Here is a 15,027-nt window from a genome sequence, read left to right on the forward strand (position 1 = left end):
CCACCATGACTCAGGATGGCAAAATATAATGAATAAAGAGGAAACTTGCAGGACTGGAGAATAAACTCCTTTTGTAACTTGTTTCACTTTCTACAATTCCTTAACTTACCATTATGGCTGAGAGTGCTGACACAGAACCCAGACAAGTAATTCCCGTGGTGTAAGAAGGATCAAGCATGTAAGGTATCATCCCACCAAAGCTGGCAGCCAGCAATCCTGCATTCAATGCGTGCCGACCAGGTAAGAGCAGAGGTGCAGAGTTCAGGATACCTGTGATCAAACACATTTTCAGACATGAACATGTACACTCAAGGAAGCCTGCTGCTAATGTTCAGAGAAGACTGAATAACTCAGCAAAAGAAAAATTAAAAAAGAAAAAAAGGGAGGGGTAGAAGATAAAACAAGTTAGTGGAAGCTGAGATTTTCTGCTGACTTAGAACTGCAAGACATTTAAACTTCCTCTAGATTCTCAACTAGTCTTCTTTAAACTGTATTTACTTCTTATTTCACTGAAGTGCTCCAGAATAGCTAGAAAAATATCTTTTCCTTTTGAAAAGCCTTTTTATTTTTCCTTCAACAAAGTCCTTCCACTTTGCCTCCTGGTCTTTGTATGTTGAATATGACACACAGTAGAAGGAAGCTTTTAGCTGGAACTTCTACACAAGGATTATCTCAGTCTCTCAAAAACTGTGTGCTTAAAAAAATATGACTACACAGGTAACACCAAGTATAAAACATTCCTATTTTCAAATGCATTAATTTCACAACTACCCTCAGTCACACAGAACTCCCACAGCTTCCCACATCTGCAGAAACTTGAGGGGAAAAGGCGGTTCAGTATTTCTGTGATTCAGTTAAAAAAGACAGTCACATTAATTTCATACTAGGGTTAGGTTTTTTTCAAACCACATGACAAAGGGTTGAAACAATGCAAGTTTGCCAGTAATTACTTACATCAGAAATAAGTGTCTCATTTAGATTTGAAAAAAAAATTAATTCTCATTTAAAATTCATTTTCATTTCATTCATTTTCATTTCATTTCATTCATTTTAATTTTCTCATAAAAATTTGAGAAAAGCTGAATTCAAGGGAAACAATGAACTGATGGTCTCAGCCAGGGGAGTCAAAGTGTGTGGCTTACTACCCTTTTCCATACCATAGGATCAGTAGTTTGCTAATACAGACAAACTTCATATTTCCTACCATGATGATATGAAAATGCAAGGGAGAAAAAAGTAAACAAAAATAGGAGAGCAGGCTCAAACAGGCAGTGAAGTTTACCAGGGACATGCGCACAAATCACTGAGGAGGTACAATGGAGAGAGAAAAAATAACTCAGAACAAATAAATTAATAACTACTTAGCAGAGATACATCAGAAATACATACTACTGACAAATCCTTCAAAAGATTATTAGAGAAGACAGCTTTCCATCCTTGTCATATTTCCTCCTTCAAAGGCTGGTCTCACAAACATTGAAGAAAGCAAAGAGATGTTTCCCAAAGGAACTATTGCAAAGTTAACAACAGGATTAGTAATAGGGAGCTCTTAGCCTGAAATTCTTAGCACAAGTATCACCTCAGCTTCTCAAAAGCTGTGTGCTTACAAAACCAAAAATAAATGCAATAAAGAAAACTTCACATGCGTAATAATCAGGAATTAGTGAGTATTTAATTTAGAAAACATATTTGCTAAAACAGCAAGAGGCATGAAGCATGGAGTCTGTGCAGTAGGTAAATAGACAGTGAACTGAATGGTTTAAAGTGAGGCAGCCTCAATATTGCAGGCTGCCTACCTTAATGAAGATTGCAGTGTTAAGAACAAAATCCTAGAAGTATTACTAGTGCTCACTGAATACAGCAACATGAGAGTTTCAAGCAAAATTCTGCTCAGAAATACCAAGTTGTGATCATTAAAGTTCAATAAAATGAATTTGAGAAAAAGCATCAAGTAGTGTCTTAACACCAAAGCAACACTTATTTCTAGACAAGATGAATAATAGTATGTCAAAGCACTGAAGACAACTTTTCATAATTAAAGATGTACACAAATTAAACAGAATTAGAAACAAAAAAGTACTTGTAAAAATTAAACATTTAAACTTTCACCTGGTCCAAAATACAATGTTTTTTTTTCCAATTACATAGCAGTCTAAAAGTAGAGTCAAATCCCAAGGGAAGAAAAACCCTTTAACAAATATTTAATTCTGAACAGGAGGTCTCACCTTGCAGTTTTCCATATGCAACAAGAGAGCCACTGAATGTCACTCCACCAATGTACGTGCCAAGATATGCCACAATCTTGGTGAGGTTTGCAGCAGGGTTGCTGGAGAAGTGAGGATATTCAATCATGTACTCTGCTACACAGGTGAGCACAGCAGCCAAACCAACCAAACTGTGGAAAGCAGCCACTAGCTGAGGCAGATCTGTAATCTGGATGCGTTTAGCAATTGTCAGACCTATTGAGAGATGAAGACAGAAGGGAAGTCTTAGAAAACACAACCCACCTGCTCAGCTAGAAATTAGTACAGGATGGTTCAGTGTGCAATGATTACACATACAAAAGTCTGTTCCAACTAGAAATCCCTATGGCATTGAACCGAAGGTTGCACATGTGAATTTTGTGCATCATGAAAAATAGAAAGAGTAAAGCATATCATGGGCTAAGAAGCTTCACCAAATATTGAGAAATTCATTGTTTTCTGTGACAAAGGCACAGTATGAAAGAGAGAATTTGGCAGTATTCGGTCACGAACTGAACAGAAGTACAATGTTGGGCAAGATCATTTACCTCTGGACACAAGTTTTCCTATCAGAGATGATGTGGTCCCAACTTTTCAGTCAGCACATTCTTTACCACATTGTAAAGCATTAACGAAAGCCCTGACAGTTACAATATTTTGTTCACACATTTGCCAAATAATTTTGCACAAGCTACAAGTGTCAGTTAGTCAATTCACTTGGGAGCTATACAGTATTTTATGTATATACAGGTTGCATATATGCATGCATGGAACATAGATTGTTAGTTCATCATACACATACCTATGGTCCCACCAAGTGCCATTGCACCTGACATCTGCGCCAACAATGCAGGAGTGGGATTAAGGCTTCCAAGAGTTGCAGCTAAACCTCCTGCAACACCAATCATACCCAAAGCATTTCCAAGACGAGCTGTTCCTTGGGTAGACAAACCAGCCAGGGCACCAACACAGCACAGTCCTGAGGCCAGATACATCACCTTTAAAGGAAGAAAAAACATCATTATGAAGTAGTGACAAATTGCATTGCTATAAAACATCTCTGATAATTACACAAAATGACTGATTTCTCCAGAATGTGTTTAAGTCACAACTCTTAAATGAAGTCAAGAAACTTTACAGGATGAGGTTTTGGCCAATTAAAATGTGATATCTATAAAGATTTTCCCTCCCTTTACGACCCTTTTTTATCTGCAAAATGGCTATTAATTAAAGCCAAACCAATTTTCCTCATCAGTTCAGAAGCAACCTTTCCTTTAGCACACAAATCCAAAACTATATGGTCCTCTTCATTATAAGGATAGTTTCATAATTTGTTTATGGCAAATTTGAACTAAGAAATAGCTTTGATAGTTTTGAACTACCAGCAAGAGTGTGGCCAGAAGGAGTAAAACTGTGATCATTCCCCTGTAGTCAGCACTGGAGAAGCCACACCTCGAATCTTATGTCTAGTTTTGGACCCCTCACTCTAATATTGAGCAAGTCAAGAGAAGGTCAGCTGAGCTGATGAAGCATCTGGAGCAGAAGTCTGATGAGGAAGGAGTTGGGGCTGTTCAGTCTGGAGAAAAGTAAGATCAATGGAGACTTTATTACTCTGTACAATTCTTCAAAATGAGATTGTAGCTAGGTGGGAATTGGTCTCATTTCCCAGGTAACAAGTGAGAGGACAAGAGGAAATGGCCTCAAGTTCATGGGGAAGGTTATATTAGATATCAGGACATTTTTTTTCATGGAAAGCATGGCCAAACTTTGGAACAGGCTGCCTAGAAAAGTGGAGTCACCATCCCTGGAAGTGTTCGAAAAAACTTGTGGATATGGTACTTGAGGACATGGTTTAGTAGTGACCATGGTGGTACTGCAAGGCTGACAGCTGGATTTGATGTTTTTAAAGGTCTTTTCCTACATTAATGATTCTGTGGCATTCTGTAACTGTTGTTTGCAAAAAGTATAAACAAACTTACATGAACTGAGCTATAAATGTCCAGATAATTGACAAAACACAAATACATTACAAGCCTCTGCTATAACAGTATGTTTCAATTCACTTTTTCCAAATGCACAAGGCAATATAGAGTGATTTTTCTTACTATTAAAACAAATGTAAACAAAAGTTTACTATAAAAGGTGTTATAGTATACAATAACCATTTATATAACTATATATAACAATATATAGTTATATATATATATTGTACATCCCTCTGCACTGAAAACTGATCCCATCCTTTTTTAACTGTCATGCCAAGCTGAACTTTCAGAAACATTTAAAACAAAGACTGATTTCTGTAGTTACTGTATTACTTAGACTGCAGTTTAGGAAAACAGTCCAATAAATAAAAGCCCCTGCTATGTTAACACAAAACCAAACAACAACAGAGCTTTTAAAGTATGTTAGCTATGTGACTGCAAGCTTACAGTTAATCAGCTTCAGATTAGCCTTGTGGGAACATGCAGCTGATGGAAAGACCTTGGATTATTTGTTATCTACTCCTCCACAGAAGAGGCATGAAGAAACATAACACTGAGCACTGGGCTAAGAGCCATGAAGTTATCGTCTTACTTGTTCAATGTAATAGCCACTGCTGAGAGCAGCTGCATAGCCTCCTACAAATACACCACCAGGGAGCAGGTACAAGTAGTTGTACTCAGGAGGGTCTGTGGGACGTTTGAACATATCCAGCATTCTCTGTGTAACTAAAAAGCCACCTGGACAAAGTAAAGGAACAATCTTAAAAAAATAAAATCTGAAATCAAGCACATGCCAAATTATAAGAGAAGTATTTAGTAATACCATATTACCACATGATTCAGCAACCAATAAAGCTAGCAACCTGGAAAACTACCAGGAAACAAAAGCATAATCAGTGTTAGATTTTGCTGTCTCTTTTAGCCTTTTCAGAAGAAAAAGAGGAATTGCTATGGCTCCATACTCTACACTGACTGTAGGATACAGCTTAGTTTATGACTGCACTCTTTTCCCAACCTGCTCTAGCAAAAGCAGTATTTCTAAGTCACATTGCTTACTTTGTTGCCTTTTTATTATTGAAGCTGGGACTTATGAAGCTCAAAGAAACAGAATTTTGTTCTATGCTGCTAGTATGCATTTCAAGTAGGAAAATTAATACCAGTAGAAATCCTCTACTACCCCCTTGGGTTACACAGGAAAAAATATTGTATATAATCACCAGCCAAATTTATGAAAGGAAAATGCACATTTAAATAATTCCTAAAAGAGGTTACTCCACAGGGTATGCAAAATATCTACAATAAGTACTGTGAAAATTGGAGGGCTGATGGGTTTTTATTGATAAATGCTCTCAGAGTCTATTCTCAGACTAGTATTTCTGGAATTATACAATTAAATAACTACAAGAAGTTTAAAAATTACCCTAGTACTTGAAGTTATCCTCAGGAGAAAACCTAACATTCATACCTGCAATATTGACTGAAGATATAAAGGTTGAAAGCACTGCTAGGCTTTGGGAAATGTCTTGAGGGAGATAGTGTCCTCCCATCAGTACCAGCCCACCAACTGCAGTCAGACCTATTTAGAAGAGATAAAAGCATTACTGGAAGAGATTACTGTGTAATCATAAAAGGCACTACACCTATAGGAAACTTCCTTTCAACTGTTGGACAAATATCAGTCAACTCAAATTTTGACCCCTACTTCACACATTAATGCTTAAAAGAAGATTACCACAGTCTTTTTCAGGAATACAAACATGCTTCAAAAGAAAAAAAGAAAAAAAAAAACCAAGTAAATGTAGTTTTGAAGAACAGTGCCCCAGGTGCAGAATTAGCCAAGTACGTGTTCAATAAAAGAAACTTTGTTTATAATAATCAAAGCAGATCCACATATAGCCAAACACAGATATACAAAATCTTACTTATAAGAATTATGAATTTTATGGGTATTTTAGGATTGATTTTCTTTTTTCCCCTCTCTCAAAACAAATAGTTTTAGGAGATGAATGGAAGAATGTAAAAAATAGGAAAGATTAATTATTTTCAGGGCAATCTTTTGAAGAGATGGGAGAAAAGATGTAGTCTATGAAAGGACACTGCATCACTCCAAATAAAACAAACTTTTAAGCAAATAGGTCAAGTGTAAAAATTACTTCAGAAAATTAAAAGGATATCAAAAGGATAAATTAAAACATCACATTTGCCTTTCTTTTGAAAAAAACATACCCTCAGAACACATTGTTTCAGGTTTCCTTGCTATTTATGAAAGTAAACTCAAACATGCACACCAGTACTAATTCAGGTAAAAGGAGTTGTGACTGCTTCAAGTAGAGAACAAGAGGCTGTGTGACAGCCACTTACCTGAGATAGCATTAGTCACAGACATAAGTGGGGAGTGCAGAGCAGGAGTCACACCCCACACTGTGTGGTACCCCACTATCCCAGAGAGGCCAAACGTTGTCACCATTTGTGTGAAAGCATCATTAGGTGCTACAATGCCCAGCCCTAACATACCAGCTAAACCTAGAAGAAAAGCACAGGAAAGCTCTGTAACTTTTCAATAACTTCTTACATTTAAACTGTATCAAACAGGAGCCTAGTACTGACACAAAAGCAAAATGGAGTTCTCTGCATGGACTGGTTTCAAAATCAGGGAGATAATTTTTTCAAATACACTACGTTCTTTCAGTGCTAATCTTTCCTTTGTAACAGAAAATAAAGCCATACATATAATCCACACATATTTGTTACACATGGACACAATGCAGCAAAGATAGGTTTCTACACCAACACTGACTGAATCCTGTCACCCCCCTGTTCTGTAGGAAAAAACGTAGAAGTCACAATTATGTTGAGATATTGCTTAGATGTATCAAAGCATATGCATGAAGAACAGGGATTAAAATTAAGACTACTGAATTCATTAATTACTTCATGCAAAAGTTCTGATACACTTTGTCAAAGCAAAGTCCTATTTCCAATACTTCAGTAGACTGTGGCCATTTAAGTCTCACACAATACAGTAAAATCTGAAGAAAGCAAAAGCCATTGAACTGATTCTGCTGCAAAGTTGGGGCACAGTCCCCGGCAGGAGTCCTTCCTGCTTTTTAAGCATTTTACTAATATTTAATTAGAGTCAAACATACATATATGCAGAGAATCAGCACGTGTTGGAATGTCAAATACTTTTGGTATTTCACTTTTGGTAAAATTTCAGAAGTTTTATTTTCCCTCTCAAGCAATTCTTACACTATGCTGATTTTGCATCAGGATACACCAGCCAATCAATTGCCCCCCAAATAGCTATTCAATTAAATGAGTTAGACGATGGGTCATTCAAAAGTATTAGTCAAATGAGAAGTACTCTACACTGGCTCTCCAGCTATGGAAGTTGCCTACCTGCAGTGTATATAGACGCAGTAGTCATGGTTTTTCTAAAAGGTGTAATAGTAGCTGCTTTTTCTGCTTCCAGCTCTGCTACAGTCTTCTGCTTCACTGGCACTCCCTGAGGAATGTTTTTTGGTGGAGGTGCTGGGAAAATCACTTTGCCATCCTGACAAGAGATATTTACAGTTATGCCTAGCATGGAATATGCTTAGTACTTTTCTTCTCAATCCTGCAATTCAGGCAAGTGCTAACATCCTACAGCCACGCCCAGGAACAAGCTCTTTTTCTGCATCAGTAGAAGTTTGCAAGGCATGACCAAGTTAATCATACTGGTTTACACATTCTTCAGACAAGATTTGGTATTAGTGTCCAAGAGTACCTGGTGAAGACACAGCACAAGGCTCCAGAGCAGAAACAAGAGAAAAGTAAAGAGATAAAGTTCCTTAAATGGAAAACATCTAGGCAAAATAAAACTAAGTCTTGGAAATAACAAATCTGCTACAGATGTGAACTGTAACCACAGCCTTTCCAGACCTCAGATAGAAACCAAGGATGATATCCCACATTCTTTGTTAATCTTCAGGCCTCTGTGGAGCTATCAGCACTGAGCTGTACTCACCATTTCAATGACCTGGGAGAGCTGAAGTCTATGCCCTGAGTTTTTATTTTATTATTTTCTGACAAAGCTTCAATTATTTTGCATATTCTAGTTTCACCATTTTTTCTCTTACTATAAATGGAACACTTTTTATTTTTTCAAGGGAAGAATGTTTTTCTGGAAGAATGTTTTAGTGTGGTAAAGCCTCAAATATGTTTTAAGTAGCTATGTTTTTATCACACAAAACACACAAACTTTATCTTTTTTCCTATTTTTCATTGGTAAATACATTAGATTTAACCTTGACAAGAAAACAAGACTAAAAAGAAACAGAGGAATTTTCAGCTAAATAAACACACCATTACCCATACGCTCCACCAAGCCACCTCTGAAATCTGCTGACATGCAGTATCTCTGAACACATTTTGAAGAGACAGAAATTATAAATGATAGGTCTGTACTCACAAATTAAGAATAGAGTATTTATAGAGTATTTAGTGGCTCACCTTCATTACTACAGTTCCTCTAATAACATGATCCAGAGTCCCATAGTCGAAGTCATCTTTTGGATCAAAGTAGAAGTTCTCTTTGTCAGGACTAATAGCTTTCAGAAGTTTGATAATATTATTAGAATACAGGGTACTGGCCTGAGTAGCCATTCTGCTAGGCAGATCTGTGTACCCAATGTGTGTAACACCCTGAAAAAAATCCAAGTAAAATAATAAGGATTTGTAAAATCTCTGAAAAAGCATCATCTCTTCCAGTATATCCTTCTAGAAATATCTATCCAAACTGTATCATTTATCTCAGTTTATAATCTCAACTAAATTGGTTACCTGCAGTTCTGACTCTACTACGTCAGGGACAGATCACTCACAATAGCTACAGAATCCAACATGATCAATTCCAAAACCTTAAACTCTATTAGCAACAAGACTTCACAGACAGGAAGACATATTGGTGCAAGAGCTTGTCTTCTCCAAATCCTACATTCTCTCAGAACCCAAATTCTTTAAGCAATCAGGTAACAGATTCATCCATCTAATGCTTGGCATCTTCTCAGTTTTTCTGGAAGGCAGGCATGGGAGACAAGTTTCTGTATACCACTGGAGTGAAGGGAGCTCCCTCAGAGCTGTGCAAGAAATATGTCTGAGTTCATATGGATGTAAAAATGTAGCCTAATATATCCTCACTGCTTAAAGAACTAATGAGAACTAAAGGATATCAGGCTTTAGGAAAGAATGGGAAGCTGAGGCTGGCATACACTCTGAGGTGTTCAAAAGCAGGCATGCGTTAAAACACTGCTCCCACAACTTACAGCTAAGATCCATCATCTGGCTTCCTAATGCAATGCTCTGGCACAATCCTAATAGTTCTGCACTGCTCCTATTTTCCATAACACAGAGACAGTACACTAAATCCAGGGGTAATACTCCTCTAACTAAAAGTGTTCCATATAAACCCTTCATGCAAGTATCTGCTTACTTCTCTTCTACATTCTCTAGTTTCAGTTTTAAGCAATGACATCAAAAGCCCTAGAAAGCCACAAAAACAAGTGCAACATGTGATTCTTTGATATATACAAACAGATTTCTGCTTATGTCAACAACAACCATGGCAGCAGCGTCCTACAGGCTTCCCAAATAAAGGCATTATATACTTGCATTACCAAATTACACCCTAGGAAATCTGCTACTATAAATCTCATCACCCAGATTTCTGTAATTGTTAGCAGACTTCACATAAGCATCAAAAACAAAACCCAAAAAGCAGAAAGACAAGTTCTCAACTGAGCAAATGAACACTGGAGCAAAACCAAAGTAATTCAGTCCAGACCAAAGGACTTTCTTTAAGGAACCAATTTATGCTACATCTATTTTGGGTTTCAAGTGCTTTGGATGCTCTACGGGCAACACACTCACATTACGGAAGATAAAGAAAAGCAAAGTCAGCACCCTCCTGAAGCTGAAATAGTACTGAGTAAGCCAGAGACTTTGTACTGAAGTAAACACCGAGAGTCTGAACCTGCTTAGCTTTGCCTGTGACAGGAAATGTTTATCTCCAGCCACGGGAGGTGATAAGCAAATCAAAGAACCTATTGCTACTGCTGTGTTTTTTAGCTAGACCAAGAAATAGATATCAAATCCTACCTTCAACTCAGAAGAGACAAACACTGGACTTGGAATTTTAAGTAGCAAGAATTCTGTAATATCCATTAACAACCAAATGAACACTATACAAAGGTGTTTGTTTCTTTAAAAATATTCAAATTGATCTATTTAAATAGTGACCAAATGCAAATCTAAAGGATTACTTGAGCCCAAAGCAGCTGAAAGACTGTTGAAAATCCAGCTGCTTATTTTCAGCATACAATTTACATTTTTGTCCAGGTGAACTGAGAATGAACTGCAGATTAAAATGCTCACCTTATGAACATACATTTCCCCAGGCTTTGTAGTCTCAATATTTCCTCCTGCTTCTGCAGCTAAATCCACAACAACTGAACCTTCCTTCATAGATTCAATCATATCTTTCTTAAACAAGATTGGAGCTTTTTTGCCTGACAAAACAAGGCATAGCAAGTTAAACGCAAAATACAGCTTTCTATCTGTTGAGCTTAGGATATGACTTCTCCTCTTTGCTCTATATATAAGCTTTAATTTTGTAAGCAAAATTTTCAAGTATTTGGTACCCAGGATAAAAAAACACACAAAAGTTTTTTTTAGAAAGACAGAAGAAATGCTAGAACATTCTGCTCCAAAAGCATACAGGAAAGTTATGCATGGTAGTCTACCAAAGATAAGTTCAATTCTGCCAGCAAACTGACAGTCCAATCTCACAATTTCAGTCATAACAAAAAAAAATTTAAAAAAAGGAGCCACCACATTGCCAGCTAGTAAAATAGAGACATTGTGCAACACAAAGCACTAAAATCTAAGCTCTACCTTACTGTGTTTCTATTACAAAGGACAATTCCATTTCAATCAGACTTGCTTCAGTGCACAAGTTGTATAGCAGAAGTAGTCGTGTAGTTGTGATGCAATAGATATGCAAGAGAATTATATATTCTCACTTTATTACTAAATACTCCTTTTTTAGTAAGAAAAACATTACAATATTTGATTCATACTGATCATCCATGAAAACAAAACTTGTTTAAAAAAAAAGGACATACTTTAAAACCCGGCCTTTATCACAGAAGCATAAAGGTGAACGTTCACACAGACATAATTCATTATCTCCTCTGTCTTTATGCAGATGCAACTTCAGAATACAACAATTTACCTAGAAGAATGAAAATTTTCATTTTCCACATCAAGCATACCTGGAATAAGTGCTGTAGTGATGATAATGTCAACATCTTGGCACTGTTTGGTAAAGAGTTTCATTTCGGCTTCAATAAATTCTTTGGACATTTCTTTAGCATAACCACCTTGTCCCTCTCCAGATTCCTTTACGTCTACTTCCAACGGCTCAGCACCAAGAGACTTGAACTGTTCCAGGGCTGCAGCTCTAGAAAAAGAAAATTTTAGTTGACAGAAAAACCACTACTTTACAAATACATCATGACCAGTGACTTAAGTAGCAATCTTCAGACAAGTGATGATGTAAAACTTATTTTAGTATTAAGGAGACCATAACAAAAGTCCTCAGCTTTCTGTATTCAGTGCAAAAAATAATTGCACAGATAAATTCAGGTTCCAGTCAGACTTGAATAAGGAATGAAGGTAGCCTATGGTTTCCTATATAGTCAGCAGAGCTGCTTCAAGAAAAACCTCAAAGCTGAGGCTCTGCTGATTAACTCTCCTCATGCATTTCTGTTGTCATGACTTAGTAAATCTACAGCCCAAACAAAGGTGCCAAAAATGGGAGATAAGCACAGAACCCATGACCTTGTCTTTAAACTGTGAGATGGAAAGTATAAGTAAATCTTATTTTCACGGGGAAAATTACCAGGGGGTGGGTGTTTGAAGTTGTGGCTTGCCAATATTCTGTAATTTATTTCGCATCATATGACATCACATTAAAGAGACTAAATTTCAGTGTTAGGTGAACAGTGACAACATCAGAGAATTAAACATAAATGTTCTTGAATCTAAAGATAAAAGTATCGAGAGTACTTAAGAAGGGAATTAAAATAAAAATGGAAAAGTTTTAGACAGATTTCAAAATAAAACATAAAGGACTAATAATGGCATAAAAATAGTAGGAAGTGAATTAGGACTCAGCGTAGTACAAATTATTTCACTCTAATACAGCCATAAACAATTTAATCTTCAAGTAATTTCAAATTGTTTATTACAATTTAAACACCCTTACCTAGTATCAAATCCACGAACTACTGCACCCATCGATTTTGCCGCTCCTGCAGAAGCCAGGCCAGCAACCCCTCCTCCAATGATCAGCACCTAAAATGATAAATCTCATTAACCAGCCATTTAAACTAGATACTTTATGATAAAACCAAATTTAATTGGGCAGAGTTGCCCCATATATCCAACAGTTTAAAAGCTGTAACTCCTAATTACACATATCTAAGAGGCAACTCTTCTGTAGCTAGTAGTTTCTCTAAGTAAACATAGGTTTTCTCCTTGATATCTTCCTTTTTTCCTTCCCTAATTCTAATTTCATTTCATTTCAATCCAATCCACCTGTAATTCCAATCAAGTAAATCTTTCCATTGCACTCCCCAATGCACAAGAAATACCAGTCTCTCTGAATTTTTTCAACTGCTTTCTTACCTTCTCATACTTTGAAAAAAAATTAATCCAACCCCTTATAGCTAATCTGATGTTTAAAACTAAGCAAGCTTAAATAAAATTCAAATTATTCTATTATTCCCAAAACAAAACCAGAACAGATGTGAACAAAAAGTGGTATGAGAATAAATTACAGTGATTTCTGAAGTCTCTAGAAACAGCCCAAAGGCAGGAAAGCAGCCTTTTAACATAGTTTCTGCAACAGCTACCTTTGCTCAGAAATTCACATTTTCTTTTGCCACAATGTTTGTTTAATGACACATACCTTTGCTGGAGGAACTTTGCCAGCAGCTGTGATTTGACCCGTGAAAAATCGACCGAAGTGATTTGCTGCCAGGACCACAGCCTTGTAACTGTCAATCAAGGACGAACACATATCAGTGTTTTCTCAGATTCAGTAAATTCCATTCATTACATCAATCTAAAAGATGAATATTTGACCACAGTATATGTGTAGGATAAAGCAAGCTTAGTATTTTATCATTGAACACAAGCTCAATAGTCCTTATTCATACTTCTATGGAGACGTCTGACAATATTTGATCTTTTGTTTGTAACTGCCATGGCAATTGCATTCACACTGAGTGTTCTTTGGGTTAGTTAGCTCCTAACAATACCAGATCCCCATGACAGACAATCTCTGAACAAGATAACTTAGTTCAGAGCAAAAAGGTGCTAGACAAAACAGTCAAGGAATTAGAAGAATTGTATTCAGTTTTGTTTATTTTAAAAGCATTGCTCTGATCTGCTATAAAGCTAACCATAAAAAACTTTAACACTACCCTGCTTGAAACAGCTCTGCATGAAAACAGAGATGTAGAATCATTTTAGATATACCTAATATCAAAGCACATGACTTTAATCCAGCTATATTTAAAGAAGTAAAAAAAATCATACCCAGCAATGTTGGCCATGGAGCTAAGTGCATCATATCCCTGAGCAATGGTGACCCGTGGAACCTGATCCATAGCCAAGACAGTAGCTTTTTTTTCTGCAAGTTTTTTCAGGAGGTCTGGATTTTGTGCTGGGTAGATAAAACTAATCAGGGTTGCTGCTGTCTTGAAAAGATCTGCCTCATGTACACCTAGAGATGAGTTATATATAGGACCTCTCACCTGAAAAAGACAGAAGTTTCTAAGTTAATCAGAGGAAAAAAATCAGAACACATTCACTTACTTTCTCTCAGGTTGTAGTCTGTCCATTCCCATCCAAAAAGTACAGAAAGAAGAAAGTACATCAAAGGCGATTTACACAACTGAACTGAGTAACTGCACTTATCAGCTGCAGTCCACATCATGGAATTGGCTCTATGTGGATTGGGGACAGGGCAAACACCTCATCAGCACACACCTTCACAAAGGTCTGATGACCTGGCAGTCGCTTTTGTTACAATCAGCTACCCCCAAACCCACTATTTTTAAGCACAATGACTATGCAACAGATATGACAATTAAGCTCTACAAACTAAGAATCACTAATAAGGTTGCAGTGCATGACTACATACAGGGAATTTCATGCCAGATGTCCAGCAAACACTCATCTTCATCTATACTCACTTCTGAGTTTCTCACTTTTCTCCAAACAGAAACCTACTTAAAAGCATTGTTCATAAAGCAGCTCACAGAAATTCAATGTTCAATGCTGATGGGATAATTTTAAACAGAGCAGCTGAAGGAAGCCTCAATAAGGCAAAGGTATTTTTTCTCTTTTTTTCCCTTCAAGACTCTGCACAACCTAAGACCTTTCAAGTAAGATTGCTTTTAGTTCTTTTCTCAAATTTTTAAACACATCTTTGCTGTGAATGAGAAGTTACACAATCATATTTTCTAAATCACAAACAGCACTATTTAAAAAGTAACTAGAGTTATATGTTACCAATTTTGGACAAAAGATTTCTTAAAGCAGGGATCTCATCTGACTGGATTCCAGAACTATTCTACCTCACTCTAGAACACAACTCTTAGGTAGTTAAAAACTTGCTAGAGATATTATCCACATTTTTTTCAATACTGTCATTTACTTTTTTTTAGTGTAGGTGCATGCCTGAGCTATTA

General features: G+C 36.7%; 1 protein-coding gene across 3 annotated transcripts in view; it reads right to left on the bottom strand.

The window, feature by feature from the left end:
• The window catches only part of NNT (nicotinamide nucleotide transhydrogenase), a 42,894-nt gene that overhangs the window by 19,296 nt on the left and 8,571 nt on the right, over positions 1-15,027 (bottom strand). For all 3 annotated transcript variants that reach the window (XM_059491845.1, XM_059491847.1, XM_059491844.1), the window contains exons 4-16: positions 13,871-14,088; positions 13,239-13,326; positions 12,534-12,622; positions 11,539-11,726; positions 10,640-10,773; positions 8,720-8,911; positions 7,628-7,781; positions 6,590-6,751; positions 5,694-5,804; positions 4,821-4,966; positions 3,046-3,241; positions 2,226-2,459; positions 110-270 (exon numbers count right to left, since the gene is read on the bottom strand). In XM_059491845.1, the coding sequence (XP_059347828.1) occupies positions 110-270; positions 2,226-2,459; positions 3,046-3,241; positions 4,821-4,966; positions 5,694-5,804; positions 6,590-6,751; positions 7,628-7,781; positions 8,720-8,911; positions 10,640-10,773; positions 11,539-11,726; positions 12,534-12,622; positions 13,239-13,326; positions 13,871-14,088 (2,073 nt within the window). The remainder of the gene's footprint in view (positions 1-109; positions 271-2,225; positions 2,460-3,045; positions 3,242-4,820; positions 4,967-5,693; positions 5,805-6,589; positions 6,752-7,627; positions 7,782-8,719; positions 8,912-10,639; positions 10,774-11,538; positions 11,727-12,533; positions 12,623-13,238; positions 13,327-13,870; positions 14,089-15,027) is intronic.

Source organism: Ammospiza nelsoni, chromosome Z (assembly GCF_027579445.1).
Source record: "Ammospiza nelsoni isolate bAmmNel1 chromosome Z, bAmmNel1.pri, whole genome shotgun sequence".
Taxonomy (NCBI): Eukaryota; Metazoa; Chordata; class Aves; order Passeriformes; family Passerellidae; genus Ammospiza; species Ammospiza nelsoni.